General features: G+C 33.9%; 1 protein-coding gene across 2 annotated transcripts in view; it reads left to right on the top strand.

Moving 5' to 3' along the window:
- SNX24 (sorting nexin 24) overlaps positions 1-27,927 on the top strand; it is a 68,878-nt gene that overhangs the window by 39,879 nt on the left and 1,072 nt on the right. Inside the window, exons 2-6 of one of the 2 annotated variants that reach the window (XM_026720439.2) lie at positions 374-457; positions 4,727-4,831; positions 24,018-24,112; positions 24,917-24,949; positions 26,013-26,077. In XM_026720439.2, the coding sequence (XP_026576224.1) occupies positions 374-457; positions 4,727-4,831; positions 24,018-24,112; positions 24,917-24,949; positions 26,013-26,077 (382 nt within the window). Of the gene's footprint in view, positions 1-373; positions 458-4,726; positions 4,832-24,017; positions 24,113-24,916; positions 24,950-26,012; positions 26,152-27,927 lie in introns of both variants that reach the window. The other variant, XM_026720444.2, reaches the window with a different exon arrangement.

Below are 27,927 nucleotides of genomic sequence, written 5' to 3'. Positions count from 1 at the left end.
TACCGTGTATAATACATGAATCAAAAAAACCACAAATGTTTCTCACTTATTTTTCACTTTAAAATTAAGTTCCATCACCGTATTGCCTGTGGGATAAAATATTCAGTTGCAAATGCAGATAATGTCTAGGAATAAGAGTAGGGAATAAAATAGACTTTTTAGGCACAAGACATTTTAATCCTTAGATGGATTTAAAGAAACACTTGGTTAAAGGCATCAGAGTGCTCGTTAATCAATGTTGCATCCTGGTATCTCCCGAGTGTTGTGGGGTTTTAGAGGTAGAAAAAGATTGGCTACAGTAATTAAAGCAAAGAAATTGATCACAAAACAAACATATCAGGAAATACATAAAAGTAATCTTTTATTTTCACAGGTCTTTAAGATAGAAGTATTAATGAATGGAAGAAAGCATTTTGTTGAAAAAAGATATAGTGAATTCCATGCTCTCCATAAAAAAGTAAGTATAGTGTATAAATTATTCAAGTAATACTGTCTGTAGCCAATTTCCATTCATTCCCAAGTAATGACTGCGCTTGATTTCTGAATATGATAAGGAAGCTTATACTTTACCTACATTACTGTCCACTTTTTAAAAATTAAAGGTAAGTAGTAGATAGTAGATAGGTAGGGTCCAGAAATACCCTTTCTGAACAGAGAAAGTAAGGTATTCCATTCTTTTCTGATCAAGCATGGGGTACTACTCTTTTTATATAGCAGTCCACTGACCCAGATAAAATTAAGTTCAGGCCTTCACCCAAAGGTGGGTGATGGGCTAAACTTAGGCAAAGGAATAAAAATAACAAACAAATAAAAATAAAAATTACAGTAAGTGGAAGTTGGTAATTCCCTCTATCCAGTCTTTTTTGGGCAAAATCAAGTGGCAGAAAGATTATCCACCTTTTTTTTCCAGAGGGAAAGGCTAGGTAGGGGTAAGAGTTATCCTCAGGTACCATGCCACTTTTCCTAACTCTACTAGGTAGAGGTATTGATCTTGAGCAATCCACTTGAAGTTTCATCCTCTAGCCAGCCTGACAAGCTGAAATTTTCCAGAAATTGCTTTGCAAAGTGGAATTTGCAGCAAAATACTGTAGTTTAGTTATACTTCATTTTAATCCTTTTTTCTTCTTCTTCACCAACCATTGTTTTATGCTGACTGATCAAATCCAGATTTTCTAGGTTATATGGAAGTTCTTCCCATTATATTTTATTTCTGCTTATCTAATTTGGCTTGCTGCTAATTCCCTTTTTTGAACTGTGTTTTATCCTAACCTGAGGGAAAATTCACACTGCCTGCTTGCCCTAATGCCTTTCCCTATAGTACAATGTTCTTTTGCAGCCGAGGCAGCTTAAAAGTTCCACATACGAGAAGAGGTGTTTTCCCTAATTTCCCATAGTCAAAATGATGTATCCAGCAAATGCAGGGCATGCATTTGCAATTAGGTATTCTATATCAGCAGTCTCTTGGGCCCAGTTGTTTCTGCAGGTTTCCTGTGGAATTTTTCCCCTTTGATCTTATTTTTATCTGTTCTTTATTTCTTTCTTGACTGCCAAAAAAACACAACTGTAATTTCTGCAGCTTTTTTATGTCAGTTGGTCAGCTGGTTGACCTCTGTAACATGGATACCCTTCAATCTTGTCCTTTAGAAAGTTGCACATTAAAAAAGTATGGGCAACAGCACATCACAGACCCATTCTGGAAATTCAGCAAAAATGCACAAGATGGCAGCAAGATTTAAGGACATGTGATTTCCTGCCAGCTCTAGGATGACAGAGAAGCATAATAAAGAACTTATGCTGAGTTGGTCTAAGTTGTGATGTTAAATATATTTAACTCAATTATTTAAACTTAAATTTTAATTACTGTCATATATGATGTTTGATTTGTCCAGCATTTGTAGCATTGTGGTTTAAGAAATACATTACTAAAAGCGCAAATAAAGTTTTTATTAAAGCGCAAATCCAGAAGAATTAAAATCTATGCCAGAAAATTCTAGGCTTTCCCTGTATGAATCACCAGTTTCCATATTTAAAGAGAGCCATAGATTGATTATGCTGATTGTTCCTCAATCATGATCTTTTACAAATTCAGACCTGCTTAAGGTTATCAGAACATGGGATCATGTTGGAGCTTTCCACATGCCTATCAGAAATAATAGTTGTAGCACAACACCAGATTATGGAAGCCTGGTTTAAACAAGCAATTGTAAATTGGCATCTGTGAACTCCTTCCTGAACAGTAGACTTTCTTTTCTTTGATATTCAAATCTCATGACTTGAAACATTTGTTGACACAGCTTTTAGTCAGATGACATCTCCTCAGGATGAAAGATGAAATGTAAATTACTCTACTCCTGTGGGCATTACATGTCAAAGTCGAGTTTGAATGTCCTTTTGATTTTGATCTCCACCCCTTCACACAATTTTTGTACTGATAAAATACCTGGAGAGTACCACTTCTTATTTAAACTATAGGTAAACTGTACTTGTCATCTTTCTTTTTATTTTATTTTTTATTTTTAATGCAGCCTGTTTTGTGTGTTAAATGAGTTAATCATACCCTTTATTGGAATCCTGATAGCTAAGTATTATTTTTGCTAATGAGACAAAGGAAGTAAAGGTCTCTCATCTACAGTAAAAAAAAAGATAATTTATCCAAGGGCACGTAAAAGCCACAATTGCCAAGATATACCACAATCACTAGAGATCCCTTACAGATTTTTGGAGAGGAATTGATTTTGTTAATATTCATATCCCGCTTTCCCATTTTAAAAACATCAATAAACTCTGGACAGGAATATTCACTTATCAATCTGGCTATAAATCAGCCAAAACAAAGCCATAATTTTGTAGTTGTAGAAGATTCTTTCATACTTAAGCCAATCATAATTTTTGCACTTTGAGGTGCCCAGTAGATAGCCACAAATAATTAACATTTTATTTTTATTTTTTCTTTTTCTTTGTTGCTGTCTTCCAGTTGTCTAAATTTTTGCAGGTCAGATCTGATGGTCCTAGAACAGTGATGGCAAATCTTTTGGGCTTAGCAGGTCAAAAATTCAGAAAATACCTAACTTTTTTCTGCTGGCAAATGAGACACACACACACACACACACACACACACACACACACAACAACTGCTGGTATCTCCAGGTCATCTAGATCTCACTGAACTCACTATGTGGCAGTGCCAAAGCTGGGCCTAAAGTAGAGAAGGCCTCAACTTCAGTCTTCCAGGGCTTTGGCATCTCAGGCCTCAATTCAAAAAGGCCACCTTGTGATATTCCCCAAGTGTGTGATTGTCTTGCAGCCCACTGTTTCCCATTATCTGCCGCTTGCCACTTATCTCCAAGTAGTATTTGCTTTCTGTTAACAGGCCCTGCAACCTACACAAGGCTGCTCCAGGACACACAAGGCCTTTGTTTTTGAAGTGGCTTTGTAAAATGCCCTTTCGCAGCCTCCGCAGCCTCCAGAACTGCATGAAAGCACATCCCATTCCTGCTGAATTTACACAGGCTCCAGAGGCCATGCAAGAACATGGCCCTCTTGCTTGACCTCTAGAAGTTGTACAAGATCACAATTCATCCACAGCCCCTGAAAATCACACAAAAAATGGGATGTGCTTTTAAGTAATTGTTGGGTTTTGGTGAACAATGGCATGTCACCCAAGATGTAGTGGCGTGTTACCTAAGACACACATCAAACATTTTCCATTCCTGTTGTCAGCTGACACCTGTGCTATCACATCTTGGAGAATAAGCAGATTCCTTGTTACTTTGCTACAAAAATACGAATTTGAATACTACCCAGAAAATTGGAAAGTATGTTCTTTAAAAGTGACTTTCTTTTGCTTTGAGATTAATATTTTTTGTCTCCGTAATCTGTGTCAATTTTACAAATTTTGGAAATGCACACTTTGCTTATTGGCTAATGATTTTGACTATCATTTGAACCTGAAATCTGTGAACATAATCCATACAATAAAAGAACTCGCTTTGGTTTTTTTTTTTACTTTTATATTCAGCTACTTTTTCAATTCTGTCAAATTATGAAGACTAAAAGGAAAATCACAGTTGTTTCATTTTAATAATTTCCACTGCCAGAAAGGGAGAGGAATAATAATATATACTCATACACATTGCTACCATTCAGTCTGCCTTTCCTGTAATTTCTGAGACTTAGTTCATTCATTTTTTGTGGTCTCCTTATTTTTTAGATTTTGTAATTCTTGCCATAAGATGTTCTCTCAAAACGAAACCATTTGTATTTTCATAGACAATTCATTTGTCTGTATTTGCTGTTTTCTAAATTGCCCATCCTGCAAGAAAAGAAAAGCATTTTGACCATATAGTACAGTTTTTAAGATTATGTTTTTAAACTTAATGCTCAGGAGTACATGCTAAAGTAAGAGTTAAACTCCATTCTTTAGGATTTATTAGAGTTGTATATTGGTTAGTTAGTATTTAGCTGACATACCAAAATGTTTAGTTCCCAGCTTAAGAAATTGCCCAGTCTGTTAGCTGTTACAAGTGTTTATTTCAAATTTGCAGCACCAATATCTTTTGTAATTGAATAAGCCCATTTACCGTCATAGAGGTTTTTCATAACAACACTTAGTTTATTGATTTTTTGTCTTCTTTCCCAATTTGTTTATTTCTCATGTTGTAAGTTTTTATTTTTAAAGAATCTGTTATATTGATCGGACAGTTTATTTCTTTGCTCATATTTTTAGCTTAAAAAATTCATAAGAACTCCAGAAATCCCTTCAAAGCATGTGAGGAACTGGGTGCCCAAAGTTTTGGAACAGCGTCGGCAAGGATTAGAATTTTATTTACAGGTAAGCTATTTGTAACAATGAACAGACAAATCTTTCCTCACAAGCAATATCACAATTTTGAATGCCAGGTGCTTTAAGCTGTACTTAAAAGTGATCATTGAAGTCTGTTGTTATTTTACACACAACCACGCTAGCAATATATTATTTGTGTCTCTCTAAAATATTTATATCTGAGCTTTTTACAAATATATTGTTTTAAAGGCAGTCCCAATTGTCATTTGCAAAGGACAAAGACATAGTTATAGCAAAGAGAAAAACTTGGTTTAAATAAATAGCATTGATTCAGGTTGTTCTATGTTTATCTAATACTCTTTATCCACTGTAACTTTAATATTAAAATGTTCTGTTTAACATATAAAGAAACCGAAGGTGCTTGGAGAAATAATATAGAAGGAAAGCATTATTCTGCTCAAATTTCTTGTTGCCTTCTATTCTTGGATAGTTTCTGTGATTTTACAATCGTAGTTTGCTTGTATTCTAAAAACTTGGACAGAGCATCTAAAACGGGTGTCAAACTCACGTCGTCATGGCAACATCACATGATGTATAATGACTTTTTTCCCTTTGCTAAACTGGGAGTGGATGTGGCAAGGGTGTGACACATTCAGGCCACAAGCCATGAGTTTGACAGGCCTGATCTAAAGGATAGAAGTTCTCCCCTACAGTCATGTAGTAAACAATGAAAAATCACTAGTATCTGTAGGAAAGCAAATGACAGTATGTATATTATGTCATGTGCATGTCTAATGTTCTTGTGTTGAATGCCATTTGTGTAGGGACATTAAGCTATGTAAGTTGTCAGTCTGATACTATTGTGGTCTGCTCCAGGTATGTGGAATGAAAGAAAGAATCAGCTAGTTCATTTCTGATGTGTTATTTTTATTCATGAGATCTAGAAGTAAATGTTTCAACAACACAGTATTTTAAAGAGTTATTTTAAAAGTCCTTGCATAGTCCTTGTAGATAGGGAAATAAATTAAAGAGAAATTCCTTCTTCTACCATTTTCCCAATTTTAACAACACAGTTGGTAAAACAAAACTTAAAATAAAGTGAAGAGTAGTCTCTTGGGGTCAGAATGGTTCATATTGGCTACAAGTTGTAGATTCATACCTTAGAAAGCTACTAGGTTAATCTAGTTTGGCACTGTTTGGATAAACATGAGAATTCACACTCCCCATCTTTTAAGTTGTGTTCAGAATTTATTCAAGAATTTTCTTACTCCTGGAAGGGAAAAAAATAACCCCATCAGTCATTGTCAGTGCTTCAAGGATCTGAAGAAAGCTTTTATTTTCCTTTCATCTAAATCCTGTTTAGACTTATTCACGTAAATAAAATGAAATTTTATTTTCTATTCAGAAATTACCTTCCTCAGTTTAAGAGGAAAAAATTATAATTCATTTTCCACCTCGTTTCCCTGTTTCCCAATGATTTTGCATGGTTATTAATACATATATTTTCTAACTTAATGAAGTTCCATATATACTTCTATCACCAATAAATATTGTAATTGTAACATTTTCTATGTCACCAAACCTAGAACTTAGGAATATACTATTTCAACTAACAATATATTAGCCTTTCTCAACCAGATACTGAACAAAATATGTTGGACTTATAGTAAAAGCTTCTGAGGGTTTTTATTTGTTGTATTAGGAAATAAATATCTGGAAATGGGCTTTCTGATGGTGTAAACTATAGAAATTTACTCAGAATATATGCAAATATATTTAACTTCAGTTTTATTTTATTTTTTTAAGAAAGCCACTGAGGACTTCTATTAATCACACAGAAAACTTAGCAGAAATTATTCAGTGTCCTTGACTCTCTGAAACCCTGATTAGTTTTAAATGATCACTTTTGTGTTTTATTTATACAGATCTCTGGGAAGAGCAGTATGATAAGTGTGAAGAACCAAAATGTTCTTTATCCTCATTAAAGATTGTGAGGAGTGTGTTAAATAATATTAATGGCTAGGATTGTCAGTGGTTAACAGTACTTTCCTAGTGCAAGTGATTTTATTGATCAATGCAAACTCAATGTAACAGGGCAGATTATTTTACTGATTTTATTGAAACCTTAACTAAATTTGTTAGTGCACCACATATCTTTAAATGGGTCTAGATGATGATGAAGATTAAGAAAAGCAGAAGAACATCCATCTTTTTTGATTTGTTAATAACTTAAATCCATCATTGTTGGTAAGAGTATAAATGAAGGATATATAGTACATCAACAAAGCTTCATTAAGTATTTATTTTAACTATCTGATAACATATAACAATGCTTTTTCAACAGGAGAAACAGCAAATTCTGCTAATAATAGAAATATCAATTATTTTCACTTAACTCTGAGGGAAATTCCTGCAGAATCAAACTCAAAATCTTTTTTTGTTTTTATTTTTTTTAAAATATCTTTTAAAAACAATGTACAGATTACAAGATGTCTAAAGTATTAAAGATTAAACAGTGGACTCTGCAGCAAACATGGAGTATTTCTGAGCTGTGGTTGAAGGAAGTACAAAATGAAGGTTATTTGAAAATGAGATAGTGAACTACTTTTGCTCTAGACTTAGCTTAGTTGGAGGTTTTTTTTAATGTTTGGGAATAGGGCCTATGTTGGAAACTGATAAGTCTTTTGCCACCAATCTATGCTTTGGAGGTGGCTGGATAATATAGTCAATTAGCAACCAATTCTCAATACCTTCTCCAAAATAGGAATAAAGTTGTATTTTCTGTTTGTCTCACATGGAAGAGTAGACTGAAATAGTTTTAGTGCAAAACTTAAATTGAAAACTAGATTGTACTTTATTGAGATGATTGATGTCATTGTTGCACTTTGAGTTAGAAAATGATCGGGTACATCTTTACAATAATGGATGATAAACTTATATTTCAAAAGAATATTGTGTTTCATTTTATTCTATTTGATGAGAAATGAAATCCTTGTTTTGTTGTTCTCTTTGTTGGGACCTGAAGTTTTCTAATTCTGTTCAGTGTTGTAGTCAACTTACATTCTTCTTGTTATAAGAATTAGATAAGCAGGAGCAAATTTCAGTTGTTATACTTCACACTACATTAGCAAGAAATATAGAAATTATTTTAAAAGGTGGATAAAATCTGTATGTATTGAGAAAAAAAATCAGTCATACAGTTAGTCTTTCTTAAATATCATCTATGTTATCAATGCTAAATTATACAAAAGTCTTCAACATTTTAATATTTTACTAACTTGGATTTAGTATGTTTTGCTGAAGGCATGTTAGACTTTCATTATAACTCACAAAAAGTACTTTGATTCTATTGTTGATATGGAAAGAAACAAGGAATAGTAAGAATGAATGCCAATAAGAAAGATGCTTTTCTTTTATTCTCTTGCATGTGCTCCATTTTCATTGCCTTCTTGAATATTCTTGATCTACAGGTGAAATTCCTAAAGTTTGCATAAACTAAAATAAAGCATGAAGTAGATCTGGCACTTTAATTTCATTAAACACCTTGTAACTGGTGAAGATTAATGTATATATCTCTTGCTAATTCTTTCCAATTACCTAGTTCATATAAATTCCCAAGCTTGGTTAATTATGCCGAAGTCAAGAGGTAATTTTTTAACAGTATTTCCACAACAAGGGAATTTTCCCAGCGTAACCTTGCCCTCTAGTAGAAACTCTCAGCAGATTAGGCTCTCTGACTTAAGTCCATTCATTTTCTGCTCAAGCCTAATTGCTGCCGACTAGCTGCCACAGGTACCTGGCTATTGTACACATGAAGAATGTTGCTCTTTCTGAGAACAAATAAGGAAAGATTAATTGTTTGTTTCATTTCATCCCCAGAGAAATGTGGGTCCTTAATCAAGAAAAATAATTTCTCCTGTTGATTTGGCTTATTTGGAGCGGTGCATAATTGTGGAAAAGAACGTGGTGGACATGCATTTTGTAAGAAATGTAGCCATGTGCTTTGCTCAGGAGACAAAGATAAAATGAAATAAATATAAGACAATGCTGAAATGGATGGGGATGGCTCACATTTCTCATAGTAAGTAATTCGGCTGTTGGGCTTTTATTTGAACCAATATTGCCAGGTAGTATTGTCATTTCTTTTGTCTACTTCTTTGGAAATCTAATCAAGGAGACAATAGTGCAAGTGGGGGGAGAACCCCTTCTCCAAATTGTCCTTAATTGCTAGAACACAAAGTGAGCTAAACACTCTGGTGTTTCCAATTAAAGAATCTGTTTCAAGCAAGCACCATTAAATCTATCTTTCCCTGTCTGATAAATAAGCTATCAAAGACTGGAAGAGATTAATTGAGAGCAATTAATTCAAGGCTTAGTATAAAAGTCAGACAAAACCAATGCTGTCAATGACGACAAATGTGACATAAAATAAATTATTTCTTGGATTAGAAACATTTTAGACCTTACCATCTCATTACCCTAGTCAGCAAAACACACAAGAGAACACAGGTCAATTTTCTGCAATTCCAGTGTAGGTTCTGTACATTTGATTCTGGCCAAACTCTTTATAGTTGCTTTCATTGACAATGGTGCAACAGGAGTAGTTTGAGTACTTTATCTGTTTTCTTTGGTAATGAATAGTATGTGAGAAGGCAAAACAAAAATCATTGATTATTTCTCCATATGTATATACCTAGAATTAAATGCATGGACATATTCTATAGACAGATGGACAGGCAGCTAGATACTTTTGAGAGAAACCTTGCTTTGAAAATCTCATGAATGTTGTCTCTTGTAATCCAATAGTGAGTTTCCAAACCTGTTGCCACTAAATATGTTGGAATTACAATCTCCAGGTTTCTCAGTTTTCTATGTCAGTTGGTTGTTCTAAAAGATACAATTCAACACATACGGAAATGCTTTCCTAGACATATATTCAACTTTAAATTAATATTCTCTATTTTCACTAATCCATCTCACATCTTTTTTTGTTAATAAACTTTATTAAAGGTTAAAAAACAAAGTATGACGTTTTGTTGCAAATGAAATCAATATGAAAAACTTAATGAATAAACATAATATATTATATTTCTACTCCATTAGACGGTGTGTTCTTTTCTTGAAAACAATTTTACTAATATTCATTTCCTGTTTCTGGTAAATACTCTTAATCTAACCAGTTTTTCCATTCCTTATTTTTTCATTCCCTGGTTTTTATCCTTAATCCAATTGTACCATTTTTCCCAAACTGTACTATATTTTGAATCTAACTCATCCTTTAATTTTTGGGTAAGTACATCCATTTCAGTGCAATCAAGAACCTTCTGAATTATCAAATTGTCTGTTGTCATTTGTTCACCCTTCCAGCATTGTGCCCATGCAATTCTTGCTGCCATAATTATATGGAGAATTAAATATTTCATTTCTTTTGCATGGTCACCTTTTATCATTCCCAATAAAAATACTTCAGCCTTAAATTCTAATTGAATGTTTGTAATTTTTTTTATCCAAATTCTAATGTTTACCAGTATTTTTTACTTTTTGGGCAAAGCCACCAAGCATAGAAGAAGGTACCCCTCATTTGCTTACATTTCCAGCAAAGCAAACTTAAATTTGGGTACATATTAGCCAGCCTTGAGGGTGCCAGGTACCAATGGTAACACATTTTGTATTGATTTTCTTTATAGACCGCCAATTTTGTAATTTTATAATTTTGCTTCTCACACCTTCTATAGTTTTCAATATTTTATTATAATTAATTTCAAGGACCCTAACTTTCATAAGTAGGACAACGAAGGCTTCAGGATAGATCGGTACTATACTGCCCTGCTCCCCACATACACACATAGATACAGCAAGAGTTCTATGGGTGTTTATTCAAACCTTCCATAGAGGTCCTCAGAAAGCACCCCTGTTCCACAGGTCCAGATTCTGAGCTCAGTATGTCAGGAGTCACTGGGTAACGGAGTCCCATAGGCATATGTGAAGTCCAGGAAAACAATCCACAAGTTGAACGAGTCAGGATAGATAGCACAAGCAGACAAGGTACAGAACTGGACATGTTGCTCCAACAACATTCAAGTCCTCAGGGCGGGATTAAGTAGGAGACGCTGGTGCAGCCCTGTATGAGAGGTGAGGTCACTTCCTTGCAAATACTCTAGCTACCCACCAGTGTGCCTGTCTCCTTTCTGCTCTGTGTGTCCTTGGATCAGGAGAAGGTGTGGACTCACCTCCTCCTCATTGCTAATGGACGACAGCTATTTCCAGTCCTTACCTGGGGGCTCCTGGCCAACTTGCTGAAGCTGTTGCTTGCCTCAGTCAGTCTCAGCCTGTTGCTCAGCTGATCAAGGCTGGTCCATTAGGCCAGCACTCTCCGAGCCCCAATCCTGACCAACACTCATCTCCGCATTTTCCTCTGCCAAATCAAACTCACCCTCCTCCTCTGAACTTGCATCCAGAGAGTGGTCCGGGGGTGGATCCATGACAGGTCTACATAGAGATTGCTGAAAATGGGTGCTTTACTTAAAGATAAATGTAAATACTCATTTTCTTCACACATGATTATATGTACTCTAGTCATTTCTCTCCTCAGATGCTTTCCAAATTGAATAATCCCAGACTGTACAGGTACTCCTTGTTTAAGGACCACTCGAACATCAACCATTCTAATTCATGATGGTGCTGAATTAGGACACTTAAGAAAGAAGTAAAGGAGCTAGGGATAGATAAAGATTTACAAAAATTGGACCAAATCTTGACAGGCAAGAATATAAAATTTATAACACAAACATATAATTATTTACTGGAGGTAGAACTAGATGAGGAAATTGTTAAGGGACCAATGATTGCCTGGGTGAGAAATGTGGGTCATAATATAAATTTGGATGAGTGGGAAAAGACTTGGACCGAGAACTGGAAGCTGACTTTGTTGATTGCATTCAAAGAAAATCAATATAAAATGTTTTGTAGATGGCACTTAGTGCCGGCACAACTGGCAAAAATGTATCCAACCTTGAAATCAGAATGCTGGAAGTGCAAACAAAAGAAAGGAACATTTTTCCATATGTGGTGGCAATGTATAGAGGTCAAAAAATACTGGAAGAAAATACAGAGATGGCTTTTTGAGATTACAAAATACAGTACAAATAGAATTTGGAACCCAAAATGTTTTATTAGGTACGATCAAAGGGAATTCGAGTAAAGATAAAAGATATCTTATTGTACACATCTTAACTGCAGCAAGAATCACGTTAGCACAAAATTGGAAGAGTGATAAAATACCAACAGATGAAGTTTTGATTCAAAAAATAATGGACTGTGCTGAACTAGATAAATTCACTATGGAACTGAAAGGCAAAGAGGATCGAGAATACTATGCGACATGGGAGAAGTGGTATGAATGGGTGAAGAATAAGGATAAAAATAATGTATAGTCACAAAATAAGAAACATGTATATACAATGATACAATAACTGCTAATGGAAATGAGATTTTTGTATTTTTTGTTTTTAAAGAATTTTTTTTTTAAAAAAAAGGACACTTATGACTGGTCCTTGTAGATGCAGTAATCACAGCATCGATACAGTCATGTGATTGTGATTTAGGTAACTGGCAATTGGCATACAATTAAGATAATTGCAGTTTCTTGTGGTCATATACTCACAACTTGTGACCTTTCCTGTCAGCTTCTGACAAAAAAAATCAATGGGGAAGCAGATAGGAAATCTAAAATGTTGCACTTTGTGACTGCATTGCTTAGTGACAGAGTTGTAAATCCCAAAAGTATGTATTGGCCATTTTTTCTTAGGAACATATATACACAGAGAGAGAGATAATTTTGATTGCTGTCTTCTGCTCTTTTCCCCAAGGCCTATTGTATGATTTTTGAAATATGCCAATCAGAACCATGCACAATATTCCAGATGCAGAAGTCCAACAGATTTCTATAAAGGCATTTAATATTGACAGTTTTATTTTCAATTACTTTCCTAGTAATTCCTTACATGGAATCTAATATAAATATTCAAAGCAAGGTAGTTTCCTAGAAAGAAAGATTTTAGTTGATTGACTTGAAATTTCTATTGAGTGTCTGTAAAGGCATTGGGATCATTCAAAACTTGACCTACTTGAGATAGCAAAATTTTAACCCAAATTGATTGGGAATGAACATTTAGCTTGAATTCCAGGCTATTTATATCTAGTTGGGAAAAGCTATGGAAGGCCTTGGCATAGAACATGAGATATAATACATTCTCATTGATAGCCTTTTTCATAATTAGGAACATGGTGTGTTTGTGACACATTTCTAGAAATATTATTAAAGGTAATAGTTCTGTAAGACTGCTGATTTGGTAATTAAATCATTCCCAAGACTAAATTGTAAGGAAATAACAGGAAATACAGTAGCAAAAAAGAGAAGATTATATAAAATTGGGAGTTACTTCAAGTAAGTTCTCATTCTCCCTCATCCCCCACCTCCACCCCATTCTTCCTCAATACAATGTTAGTTATTCAGCCAGTTTTAAGGAATAGTTCACTTGTCTTATTCTAAGGAAGGGGAAAGGGAAAGAATTTAGATGGTATCAGGGAAAAATGTTGCTTGTCTTTGTAATCAGAGGTTTGTCAGTCTTTAGAAAAAATCCATTACACCATCATGGCTATATCTTGACATTTTTTAACCATATCCTGCAACACTCTTATATGGATCTCTTAAATTGGTACTTTCATTTTCTTGTTTTTAACACAAAATCCTTCATATATAAAATTAGGAAGTGCAAGTTCTAGAAATGAAATACTTTTGATTGAGCAAGAATTACACTGCTCAATTCATTCTGTTTCAAATTAATCAGTTTGTCACCCAAATAAATGATTAGACCACATAAAACGTGGAGCTAGGTGATCCCTTAGAAGAAAATCAATTGAAGATCATTTGTCATGGGCAGGGGTGGGATTCAGATTTTTTAACAACTGGTTCTGTGGGTGTGGCTTAGTTGGTAGGTGTGGCTTGGTGGTCATGTGACTGGCTGGGCATGGCCAACTCAATATCACTCACATTGAGGCACGCATCTCCTCACCTGGCCTCTCAAGACTGTGGGGATGCTGCAACAGTAGTAAGTGTGAAAAATGGTCATGTCACTTTTTTCAGTGCCATTGTAACTTTGAATGGTCACTCCACACAAGCAAAGTACCAGCAAAAGAGGGGGAAAAATACTCCAGAAAAGTTCCAGAGACAGGAAGTTCTAGTCCTGCCAAGAATGTAATAAGGGTTAACAGAGAGGCAGTTTCTGTAAGCAACACCAAAATGTTTCCTGCCCTCCTTACAGGATTAGGCCAGTAATTTCTTCTAACAACCGGTTCTCCAAACTGCTTAGAATTTTAACAACCGGCTCTAGTGAATAGGTGCGAACTGGTAGAATGCCACCCCTGGTCATGGGTATATAATTGTTGGTGGAACAGATCACATTTTTAAAAATAAAAATACTTCATTATTATAAATAATTCCTATTTATAATAGTGATGCAGTTGAGGATTGTTATTGTCTGCCTTATTTTATAAACAATAAAGTCAGATTTTCATATACTGTTCATCATTCTGTATTTGAGCTTAGTTAAAAATATTTCAGGCATATCTATAATGCTTGAGATTTCTCCAACTTTGACAACGAAAGAAAGATTTTTCTGTGAAGTTATCAGTTTGTTAGAAGTTGAGCCCACAAAGAGGGGCTCTTTTTAGGCAATCCTTTTCCATCAAGGAGACAACATATCTTGCTTCTCTAAAAGCAAAAGCAACATTTTGAAATTGTCTTCTTTATTATTATTTTTTTCCACCTCTTCTTTCAGTCTGATTTTCTTTTTACAAAGCTGTTGGAAGATTCCTATCCCACTGTGGACTGAGATGTCATATAGATAGAGAAAATGCCGCTCACTTTATGGATTACTGTTAGGTCAACAAAACTTTGGCAGCATTGATTAACTTGACAGTGAGTACAGCAGTACATTTATCACTTATGGCTGTGCTGTAGAAAATCTAATAAGAGGCAAACAATTCCCCTTAGAGTAGTAACAGGTTCACTGTGCCTAACAGTGCATGCACTGGAAATTTCTGCCTTTAAATTATACTCTTCCTGCTAGTTGGGTCATTGACTTGAAGCTACTGCATTTCCCATGAACCATGTTCTATATTATTTATTTGATCAAAAGCATGTGGTTTATAGAGCTATGGTTACATAGAAGTTGGCTCTGGAGTTGAAGAAGTAATAATTGATAGTAAAAAAATAGCCTGTTAAAAGTTTGTTGTGCTTTGCTATATAAAAGCTGGTTGCCTACTTTTTTGAAGCTTGAACAATTCCCAAATAATCACAAGGAACATTAACAGAGAATGATATAAATCAGCATATGCAATAGATATAACACACATTTTTAAAAGAAAGGCTTTTCATAGATTTGATCAGCAGTGATGTGTAAAATACATGCATATTGGATGTATGATACTGCATTGTATTGTAACATTATACTATTTTACTATACTATACTATACTATACTATACTATACTATACTATACTATACTATACTATACTATACTATACTATACTATACTATACTATACTAATATTGGAATTTGAAAGGCTAACTTGCATAATGTGTGGAAGCATTATTGAAATCTTCGAAATAGAATAACAATGAATGTTCAAAACAAACTGACTCTATACTGTTTAGAAAAAAATCACACTTCTTAGTATCTTATTCATGTAAAGAATCAGAGGATGTGCAATTTTATCAGGTTTTACATAGAGAAATCATCTTTTACTCATCTGAATATTCTCCAGGTTTACTTAAATATAGTCTTGGACATATTCGAGATTGATGTTATATGTCCCCACTCCTTCCTATATGTAGATTTTTTTTTTGTTATTGCTGATCATGACTAACAATGAATAACAATGCCCTATTTTCATTTTTAAATACTGAAATATTGAAATACTGAAGCTCCAAGACTATTTGAAATCTAGGATGTCTAATACATTTAATATTTATCTTCTAACCACTGTGGATCATTGTTGCTGTTTTCAAATATTTCCAATTTCTGATTGTACTCTTAAATATCTATGTACTTCAAGGAAGTTGAAACTGAATAAGGGTGAATTCTCAGCAATCAGACTTATTCAAGTTCAGTTTAGCATAAAAACATATTGACTGTGATAACATATCTTATTAGGCTATTAAGCCTGGTTTCCGCAGTAGTTGAATTCATATGTCCTCTAAGCAATAAATGAACCTCATGCTTCTTGTAATGTTGGAAAACACTATTTTTGAAAACAGTTTTTATATGTTTAACTTTATTTTAGGAAAGAGTTTTAATTTTTGAAATGTATTTTTCCAAAACATATTGTATATAAGATATCTTTTTCATTATCAGGTAAGAATTATTTTATTTTATTTGAATAAAATATAAAAGAGCCTTATAATGTAATAAAACAATTTGTAGAGTATTTTTTTAATGCAGTGTAAAGATAATACGGTACCCTCAGATACTGGTTTTAGCAGGAACCTAAAAGCCAACCCAGAGAAGACGTACTTGATCATTCAAAGAACAAGAAACAATATGGTGCATCCTAATTCTTTTTCTTTTGTTAAATATAAATAAACGGTGGGGTCCATCTTGCTTTAGAAAGAGCAGTAGTCACCTCCTAAATTCATGGATTTGTATAAAGGGAGTCCTCCCAACATTTGCCTTCTTAAGTGTGAAGACCTGAATATTGATTAACTATCACACTGGCATCAGAACTACTCTTAGGATTCAATTTTTTGTTGTTGTTTTGCATATTTTATTGATCAAAAGTGGTAAATGAGCATCAAGCGTGCAAGAAGACGATGAATTGTTTACTTGCATAAAATAACCTTTCAATAAGGGAAGATGCATTGCTCACACTTTTGGTGCTGATCTGCTGCCCAAAGCAGATGGCATTCAGCTGCTATTGATTGGCTCCTATAGTTACAGAACAGCACGTAACTAAGTATACTTGTTTCAGGTGGGTTTTGGTGTGATGTCGTGCACTGTTTCCACCACACTTTTTTTGCCCCATTTATAAACAGAGATACAGACAGTGTCCTTGTTTTTAAAAAGGGGGACAAATTTAACTTGAAAATTAATTCACTAACTGTGCAAGAAAAATTAGCTTAAATGTAAAAACAAATCAGATGAAGGTTTCAGTTATTTTGGTTCAGGAATACAAACATTAGTTGCTAAGTGACCATCTAGAATTGTCACATCTATAAATTTAAAAATAAGTTCCTTAAGGACAATAAAATACTTCTTTGTAATTTATTATATACACATACATCAAAATAACTCTGTGTATCCTTTTAAAGGATGTGAATGTATGTCTGTCAAACATACTTCCTTGTCTTGTGTATATGATGGATTTCATTAAAATCCTAGGTTTGCTAGTTTTCTATAATTCTCAAGATGTGTGTGCTGATGCGGGTGGGAGCGGGTGACAGCAATTGCTATACACCTTTGTTCTTCTGGAGTGTCATTTGACAGATCTGCTCAATTAGGATACTCCCATATGGCATGCAGCAGCCAAACTTTACATGGCTTCCAGCTATGTATTTCAGGCCATCAAATTCTTGATAAATTTTTATGATCTGCGGCTGTTTCTTAGGTTCTCCTAACTTCATTTCTCCAGTCTTGTGAATGGTGATGATTCTCTGTCCACAGATAATAGATATCATGAAATTGTTGATCTCTGAAGTTGACTTAAGCTCTTATTAACCATGACCATTGACCATATTGGATGGGTCAATGGGATTTAGAATCCTTCTTCTGAAAAGCCACAACTGGAGACATGATACTTGTGAGCTACATTAACCAAGTTCTGTAGATTTAATCTTCTGTAGCTCTTTCTTGCAGAAGAAAATGGGTCTACATCTTATTTTCCATTGGCATGAAGATAATATTATGAACTAACTTTTAACTCTTAACATTTCTTAATTTTCCAAAATATTATAAAGTTAGATTACATTCAGGACAAACTTATAATTTAGGGAAAATCAGAAAGGTGATGCAGTATAAAGATTAAACGTGGTACACCTTCTTGAAGTCAGCTTTTAATTTTTTTCATATATATGACTGTGACACTTTGGACATCTGTATGAATATTATCCTGATTATAAAGTTCCCCCCTCCTTTATCACAGAAAATATAAACTGGAATGTATACAAAGAGGCAAGAAGCAAACACTATGAACACCAAAAAATAGAAAATATCAACGGTCATCAGATTTCAGTCTGAAAGAAAAAGTGATGCCCATTCAATGATCCTGTGAAGCTTTTTTTTATTATTCCTGCTATAGATAAATTCCAATTTATTTATTTACTTAGGTTTGTGCGCTCCTCTAATACATGTAGATTTAGGGTAGCTTACAAAATCCTCTTCAGTATAAAGATTAAACATGGTACATCAAGTTAATAAAAAAAAAAGTCATTATATGTTCCCACTCCCAGCTCTTTGTAATAGCTAGGCTGTAATGGCTCTCCAGAATGTTAGTAGGCAAGAAGTTAATCTAATTTGCTGAATGATGTTGGCCCAAATAAAAGCAGCCATCACTGAAAAAAACAAAATCAGGTTCCCTGCAGATGGCATTTTGTTAAAGGATTAATTCCAAAGGTGCCACCTTCTAATCTTATCAGGAGGTGGTCTAAAAGAACTGACTCAGGAAGGAAAGGAAAGAAACATAAACTGAAATATGGGCAACTTAAAGGGATATTTGAATCTCTGTAGCCTTCTCTCCCTCCCTTCTGTCAGCATAAACATGGCCAGTAGCATGTGATAATATTTTCTGTATGGGTGTTTTGATTGTCTTCTTAAACTGTGAAGAAAATAAGGATATAGCAGACAACTAACAGAATCTTAAAACACCATTGAAGAAATGAGAATAAAGTTTTTTTTTTTTTCAAATACAATCCTATTCTGAGAAAGAACAAAACTGGTATGAATTAGGAAGGCACACATCTATTGTTCCTTTTTCTAAAGAAAAAACCTCATACAAAGCAGAAGGTTCATTCTTGGGTTAAAATCATTCCAGACTGCTTCTTGATTTTCCAATGGGTGATATTCTTTTGCTAACTTTTTCTTTTATCATTGTTAGAGCCCTTTAAGCGACTGCCATAGACAAGGCAAACAGGAATATATACTACAAAATGCTCTATAAAGACTGCAGGTTGAAGTCCCAGTGGAGGCTGATGCTCCTGCTTTCTTACTGTAGCTAGAATGTATTGATTTTTTTTCTCCCCCATTTTAGCTGCGCCGCTGAATTAGATATTGTGAAGCATCTTTCCTTGTGAAGACAGGAAAAACTGTCATGAACTTTTTCACCCTAACAATAGGGCATTTCAGACGAAAAGATTGCAATAACGATTGAAGCCTTCAAAAACAAAGCTTCTTAATGTATCCCACACTGAGTATTCTGCCCAAAAGATAGCTGTAGATCTTGAGGAAATAGGATGGCAGATTGGGGGAGGGCAGCATGAATTTTTAGAGCTGTTTTGTGTGTTAAAAAGAAAATCAATTGATGAAAACAATGCAGTCCTCTGGTGCGTTCTCAGGTTAGCACAGTGGTCTCGTCCAAGTTCTCAGCAAGCTGTTCAGTTACTGTTATAATTGGCTGATGAGTAGGTTTGGACCTAACTAGAATGCCAGAGTTCGATTTCATGGTGTCCTCTGTGAAGATGTGTCATCATTTAATCCTAGCTTTAGTGACATTTTTTTTTAAATAAAGGAAACTCACGGGAAATCATTATGCTGTTTATATGTCTCCCATCCTGGAGAGCATTATCCTATGATATTTGAGCACTGTTTTCTAGTGCATGATGGTATCTAGCGAAGGTTAAGGCAGAACAAGTCCCTTTGCAATTTTGTGACTATATTTCACTTACTGAAGGAGAAAGGATAACTGACAATTAAGAATTCAGAATGTCACTAGGAAACATGTTCAGCTGACCAACAAATCCTCCGGGAGGATGCTTTTTATGAACCTAAGAAGATAGAAAAATTGGGATATTATGGTTTTGTTATATAATAGCCTTTCTTAAGGCTGTATTGTTTCTAGTAAACATGTAGATTTAAAAAAAAATACTCGGTATAGTTAAAATAAAAGAAGCAATGAAAACTTCACATAAACAATATTTTGATTTCTTTGAAGTTTATGTATTATCTTCAAGTTTATGTAATCACTTCATTTTTACATGTATCTTTTTAATTGGATCCTGACTTACCAAAATCAGACTTTCTAAAGCAGTGTTTCCAGGATAGAATTTGAAATCCCATTCCCTTCACCTCACCCAAAGCTTTCTTTGAAATATCTGGAATTTTAGAAATATTTTGGAAAGTATAGCTTGTTTGCTTTTCTATAATACCCTACCAAATTCATTCCCACTTTTCTGCCAGATTTTATCCCTAAATATTATAATTCTAACACTACTTTTTACTTATCTAAGGATTATTTAAGCATCATCATATTTTGTTTCAAAATCCAGGCTAGACAGTGTTTTATTACTGATTGGGTGATGTTGGACCATTCACTCTCTCTCATCCCAACTCAACTAACAGCAATATTGTTGTGAAAAAAAATAGGAGGAGGAAGCAATATTAGGAAAGTTCACTGCCTCAAATTATTTATAAAAATTATAAAGGTGAAATACCATTTTTTCTCACATCTGGACTAAGGATTGACCCTCCCTTTGTCTGCTACTTTCAACAGCTGTTACTGATGCTGCTACTAATGCATTAGTGTGTGAGAGGAGGGGGTTTAATACCACAGAATGAAAAATTTGCTGATTATGAAAACAATTTTTGATGTAGAAATATTTTGTACAAGTATTTATATATGTATTTATGTCTTGCCACCTCTGATGGCCAGGTTTTCAAAATAATATATAATACAGGTAGTGCTCGACTTACAACCTTTCATTTAGTGTCTGTTTAAAGTCACAACAGCACTGAAAATTGACTCCTGATCATTTTTCACACAACAGTTGCAGAATTCCCATGGTCACATGATCAAAATTCAGATCTTGGCAACTAGTTTATTTATGATGATTGCAAGATCCTGGAGCCCTGTGAACACTTTTTATAACCTTCTGACAAGTGAAATTAGGGGGGCAACAAGATTCACTTGACAACTGTATTACTAACTTAACTGCAGTGAATCACTTAACTACTATAGCAAGAAAAATCATAAAATGGGAAAAAACTCACTTAACAACTGTCCTGCTTTGTAGCAGAAATTTAGGGCTCAATTGTGGTTGTAAATCAAGGGCGACCTATATGACAAAAAAGTTGACAAATAAATATTCCTAAAGTTTAGGAAAAGTAATTGAAATGATTGCATAAAGCAAAAAGAAACCAGCCCAAAGCATTGATATAAATATGTGAGTTGCTTTAATGGGTGTGTTTTGAAAACAAGAGTGTTTGGAAGGGCCCAGATAAGTTATTTCTAAAATACCATTAATGTGCATGAATGTCAAACCACAACTGCCATAATGCCTAAGCATTAGCCATTCTGTCAATGGCTGCTGGGAACTGAAGTCTGAGAAAATTTGGAGTGCTTGAGTCCCCAATTCTTCTTACAGAGACAAGCCAATATCAAAATCCATAATTTCAGATCTATAATTTCAACTAAATCAAATATTCCAAACTTTTAAAGTCTACAGTTCTTCAAAGGTTTCATCACAGCTTCCCTAGTCTCTCCTAATGCAGCTGCCAAATCACAACATTGACTATAAAATAAAAAAGTCATTTTTATATACATAGGTAGCAATCATGTTCATTTTATTTATTTATTTATTATATTTTATTAATTTAATTCTGCATAATTGTTTTTCCTGATTCTTCTTGATATGACCTTTGGCATACCATGATTTCCCTCCCCCTGCCCCGAGTTACCATAAAATTTAACCAGGGAGCTATATGCTATAATATCAGAGTTAATTAAAAACAAAATCCAAAGTTGATGCTTTTAAGTCATCTTTGGAAGACAAGAAAGGAAAACTTGAGGTCCGTTCATAGAATGCTGAAGTAGAATGTAGGATTAGCACTGAAGTCAGCCAATAAAAAGATATTAATAGTGACTTTGTAGCCCAGATACACTCCAATAGATCTAAATGACCTACAGAGAAAAGCTTTTCTCTCACTGTATTAAAAGTGTATTTAATTGCCTGCAAAGCTTTTTCAATATTTTCCCTCAATACCTAGATTAGTGACTATTAGGACTTTGTTTTGCTTGGGTTAACAGTCTGTATTGTTATTCAGTTCACATATCCTTTAACTTACAACCCCCATCACCCCTCCTTCTGTGAATAACTAAAATGCAAAGCAAGATGAATTTTGTAGCAGTAGAGTGCTGATTTTACAAAATGCAAATGAAAAAGACATTTAATGTAGAATTATCATGTAAAGGTGAACTGAAAGGCTTTCTAAATACCAGAAAATAAGAGTTTAAACTAGGGTGGTCAGCATATAATATGAGATGCAACTCAGCCTACCAATACCTGCGGACCTGGAAGAAGCTATCCAATGACTGTTGGCATGTCCAGATAAAGCACAGCCAACAATCTGGAGCAGCTGGCTGTGTATTTCAAGAACACTGGGAATGGATGGTAATAATGGAAATATATTCCAAAATTGTCTGCTTGCTTTTTAAATTTTATTTGTCTTTGGCAAACCTACCAGGTTAGCATCAGATTGGCTAACTGGCAGGGAACTATATACACAACAGATCTGGATGGTTTCAGGTTGGGGAAAAATATATATACACTTTTCTTTCCAACTCATCGTTTTGAAACAATTACCTGATCTTCCTTAAAAAAATTAAAGCTTGGGTTTAGTTCTATGCAAGAGTTAAGACATTACAAAACAATACTGATTTCATCTCTTATTTTCTTTCTTTTTAAATTGAGATGTATTTGCTATTTTGAGCATATTTTTGTTGTGGCACCCAACCAAACAATGGCCTTATGGATTGTTATAGTAGTGACTTAGTATAGGTGGTGTGAACAAAAGGCTCTTATTCTTTAAGCAGCAGTATACTTTGACTGCATTGATCAAGACTGCCTACTATTACTTCATTACTATTGCTCTTGACTTTGTTTTCTCATCCAAAATCAATATGATATGCTTCAGGATAAACCTTTTTCATTAGATGATTTCCTTTCTGTGAGCATATAAATTAAAAAAAACCATTCCTCTGGTTTTTTATAAAAACACTTATAAAAACACAGGACTTACACTGATCCTAAAACAGATAAATGATAAATGAGTATTTTGATAAATCAGTATTTAACTACTTTAGACAAGCTTGTGATAAAAATGCTGGACTAGAATCAGGGAGTATGAAGTTCTCTGCAGCTATGGAAAGTCACTGAATGACTAGGGCAGCTATTTTTCAGCCAATTTACCTTATAACATTGCTGTGGTGAAAAATGGGTGTTCTAACGGCCATTTTGAACTTCCAAAGAAAAGGCAAGACATAAATCTAGTAAGTGCTGTATTTTGTGGAAAGAGTAAAACATATAAAGATGGTCTAAACTTCCCAATGAAAGGCTGTTTTTTTTTTCTTTTCAATATTTACTTTGTGCCAGGGCCCTTTTTCTATTATCTGTTGCAGCCCTTGAATTAGGTTGAGCTGATCTCTTGGTCTATCAGAATCTTAACTCAAACCTGTCTATCAAATTACGTATAGTAATAGTACCATTAGTAAGAAAGGATAACATTTGATTGTAACATTCCCAAATTAGAAATCTGTTAGAAAATGTTTGATAAATGAGTATTTAACAACTATAGACAGCTTTAAATATATTGCTAATTGCTTTCTTATAAAATGATTGAGTTACATCATCAATTATTTCTTATGAAACATATGGATTTAATCTCCACTGAACTTTGCATTGTCACTTGGACAGGTGAGCTTGCACTTAGTCAAGGTGTTAGAGAAGAATCTGTGTGTCGTATGCTGATCTATCAAATCAAACACTTTCCTGTCCTTGTTAAGACACACCAAATCTTTCATTAATAAAGCCAGCTAGACTCCCAGATAATCAGAAGACTTTTCCCTGGCTGCTGTGATGGATGAATGTCTTTCAGTTTCCACTAGCAAAATGACTACTGGATGTAATTGTATTAAACTAAGTGCATTATTATTATTGTTATTGTTATTGTTATTATTATTATTTATAGAGTATTGTTTTAGAAAATGAAGAGCTTCCCAAGATGTTTCTAGATTTTCTCAACGTTCGTCATTTTCCTTCTCTCCCAAAAGCAGAAAGTTGTGGGTAAGAATTTTAACCAAACAGTTCAAAATACAACAAAATACAATAAATTTAAATTTCCCTTTATTAATTAAAATTTTATTCACAATTTGTCTCAAAAATGTCAGGCTATTTCCTCTATTGCACTTAAAGAAATTCTTCAGTGATTCTATCTTGCATATAAAACAAGAAAATTCTTATTTAATGTGTTTTTGGCATAACCATGCTGAGACAAAGAATTTGACTTATATCTAAGCATTTAATATAATTTTGCATTAGTCTGATTCAGTAATTGATCCAGGTTTAGAACCTCTGCTGACAATGCAAGTCCCTTCTTTAGAAAGCTTTCATTTATTTCAGTAGAAGGAGCTTATGTGTATCTATATTCTTTGGAAAAAAGACCATTTTACTGTACATACTAAAAATCCTTTGGGACATTTGAACATACATGACCTCTGAAATAGTAATGAAATGACACTAAAGAAATTAGGTGCGTAGGGTTAAACAGTCATTATCAAAAAATGGAAAACAGTTGGCATTAAAATAGAAATCATTTTAAAAATATTTATATTAGAATAATTTTAAAAATAATTTGGATAGCTGCTGGGATGTCTTCGGGGAAAGGATCATAAAAGTTCAGGTGGCATCCACAATATGCAATTGAGCCTCCTTTTTATGTGGATTTTGAACATCCTTGGACGGCTGGCTACAGGAAGGCATAAGGCTGTGCTAAAATCTGTTTTAAAGAGAGAAAGTTTCACCATTTCCTTTTTTGGAATATATATTTTAAATTTATATATTCTAATATTTTAACAAATTATATTCCAGTTCTTTTGAAGAAACAGAGTCTGAAGAATCAAGGTAAGACATTGGTTATGATATATTCTTAAGAAGTATTTTTATATGTATTATATAATTAATGTGAGATAATTAAGAAAAAGATCTGTGCATTGCAGTAGATATGAACATATACCCTTTTTATTTTTTATTTTTAACAAGCAGCGTGTTGACAAAGATTTTAGGAGCCGCTATTTTGTATTGTTCTTTTGAATTGAAAAGGATTTTAAACTGCTTATATTGAAGTTAATCAGACATTTAACATTGCATAGTTAAATGTACTCTTCCTCACAAAGATAATTTTGAAAGGGAGCTTAATAGGATATTTTAAAGAGCATTTATATGTTACAACCTCATTGTGTTGATATTGGCTCTTATCTGTCAGCTTCTTTATCTTATGTGAATTAATAGTTTTGCATTACAATTAGATTTCCTTTTTCCATATTTCCTCTGTAGGCATTACTGAACCAGAAAAACCTAGACTTCCCTATATGCTGTCTACTGTTATAGCAATTCTGGTTTTGATGCCTAGAGATTAAATTTAAATCAGGTTTTCCTGCCCACAGATCTATATGATGATATGGGTTCTCCTTTTTTTTTACATATTTTGTGTAAAGCTGGGAAGGAAAATTATTAATACTTTCTTTAAGTGTCCTAAATCCATACAAGGTCTAGCAGCTGAAATAAATTAATGTTGAAGTCTTAAGAAAAGAAGGAATTGAAGTTGCTGACAACTGCAATCTTGAACTACTTGCTTTATCCTGAGATTATTTCCAGGCAAACGATATAACAACCAAACTAGTTTTAGTACCATGATCATTGGTTCTCTTGTGAGAAATTAAACCTCTCTGGACTCAGCTGGATTAGGTTCTGAGTAAATATACCTATTCCTCGAATTGTATGTGATCTTCTACATGTAAGCATTATTCCTTGATGATGGATTTTTTTCCTTTCCCATAAAACTAATTTATATATATAAAAGCAGTATTACTAACCAGTTCTGCTGCCTTACTTTATCAAAGCTAGTTTGTAATGTATTTGGTTTAGTGTCCCTCGATGCTGATATTCCTGTTCTTGACCTTTACAGCAAACTGTCCCACCAGCCTGCGTTGCTGTTCCTAAGGGATCCATATGTCTTGCCTACAGCCAATGGTAATCAGACCTGTCATCTATTAACAGCTCTTTACTGATCTGCCCCATACCACAAAAACCACATAGTTATAAATGTATGTTGAGCTCAAATTCTAATAATTTGGCAATGCATCAGGAGTTTTTTTAATGCTGTTTATAGTAATTGCTGAGAAATGAACTTTTTTGCAGACAGCCCTCCTACAAATAAAAATTAAAAAGATATTGTTATCTTGGCTCTCCTACATCAATAGCAAAGCTCTTGGAAGTGAATTTAAAATGGAATGGAATCTTGTAGCACTGCTAATATTTTGATAAGAATTATAAAACAAATAGTTGGATGAAAAATCTTTTTTGTGTTCTTATATGTGTTATCTTTTTATTAGTTTACGATATTTCACATAATCTTTGCTAGTTTCCCCCACTCCCCAAATATTCCCAATATCCAGTGATATCATGAATTAGACCGTGAAGTGAGAAAAATTAGATGTCTCCAATACATCTTATCTTCAAACTAAGTCTTAAACTCCCTTCCTCTTTGAGGTATAAAATGTACTTGCTGTTGTGATTGATATGGGCTGGGACATAGTGCAAAAGAAAGGGTATTTAATTATTCACTCTTGTGATAGTTCTTTTGGTTAGATTAATCTTGCTAGTTACTGTTAACTGTGGAAAGTAAAGCCCACTGAAAAGGGCCTTTGGAAAAGAAATAGAATTTGAATTGGGATTATTAATATGTAATAATTGATTCTCTGGCTCATATAAAGTCCCTGTCCTTACCAAATCATGCTATATTGAGTGCTTTTTGTAAACTTAAGATTACAGTCAAACAGAAAATAAGGTACTAGCACAGTATAAAAATTTGTGTACAATAAAGCCAACTGCTTACTTTCTAAGATCCATATTTATATTTTTAATTTCTAGTCCATAAATGAAGAAATAAGAAATTACTTTGCATGCCACCATTTTAATAATTTTTACCTTGGAAATGTAAGAATCTCCCTACCCTTCTCCAACTTACAGTATTTGTGAATGGAATAGTTGAAGTGTTTTTCCATTTCAGGCAAGACCTTACTAAATTTAATTCATGTCATTGGATTTAAAATCCAGAAGACAATGAACAGCTGAATATTGGAGTAATATTAAATATAGGGGGTATTTCTTCATTCTAGCCATAAAAATTAAGAATGTATACAACATTGAAAAATATTATCTCTCAGCACCAAAGATAAAATAAACTTCAGGCATGTTTTTTTTAACTGAAATTTTCCTTCTTATGAATATTTTGTTTTAATTCCTATATCTGTTATAGTGATTGACTTTGCTTAACTTCTTTCTAGGGCTTTTCCCAAAAGTTCTTAAGTTCCTTTATTTTTTAAAACTAAAAACTTTGTCATTTTACTGCTCTAGAGATGTTTGTGCGACAGCATTAAGCCTCTTCCAGTCAACTTAGACAAAACTGTTCTGTAAACTATAGTGGAAAAACTGCTGCGGACTATTCCCAGTAGAAATCTTGGAATTCCTTCAAGTGTATTGAGATTTTTGTTAGAAATTGAATTGCCAGTGTAATCCATCTTCCTTGTGAGAAAAGATTCAGATAAAGAGCTGGAGCCTAGCAGCATTAAGTATTAGAACATCCCTTTAAATCAATAAGCTACAAATCTGGCAGGGCATTCAAGCAATGCCCAGTGCTACACTAAAGTGGGTTCCTGCTGAAACAGCATTACTAATAACAAATTCTGAGCACAGATAAAGAGGGTGCTGATGCAATATCCTAAATTATATCAGGCTTTGCCTTGTTAGGTTCTACAAAAACATTTATATTGTATTGACATATGTAAGAAAGCAGTTTTTCTTCTCTCTCTTTTTTCCCC

Source organism: Pseudonaja textilis, chromosome 2, assembly GCF_049901715.1.
Source record: "Pseudonaja textilis isolate UNSWEBS1 chromosome 2, rPseTex1.2, whole genome shotgun sequence".
NCBI lineage: Eukaryota > Metazoa > Chordata > Lepidosauria > Squamata > Elapidae > Pseudonaja > Pseudonaja textilis.
This window is presented reverse-complemented; position numbering and strand designations above follow the sequence as displayed.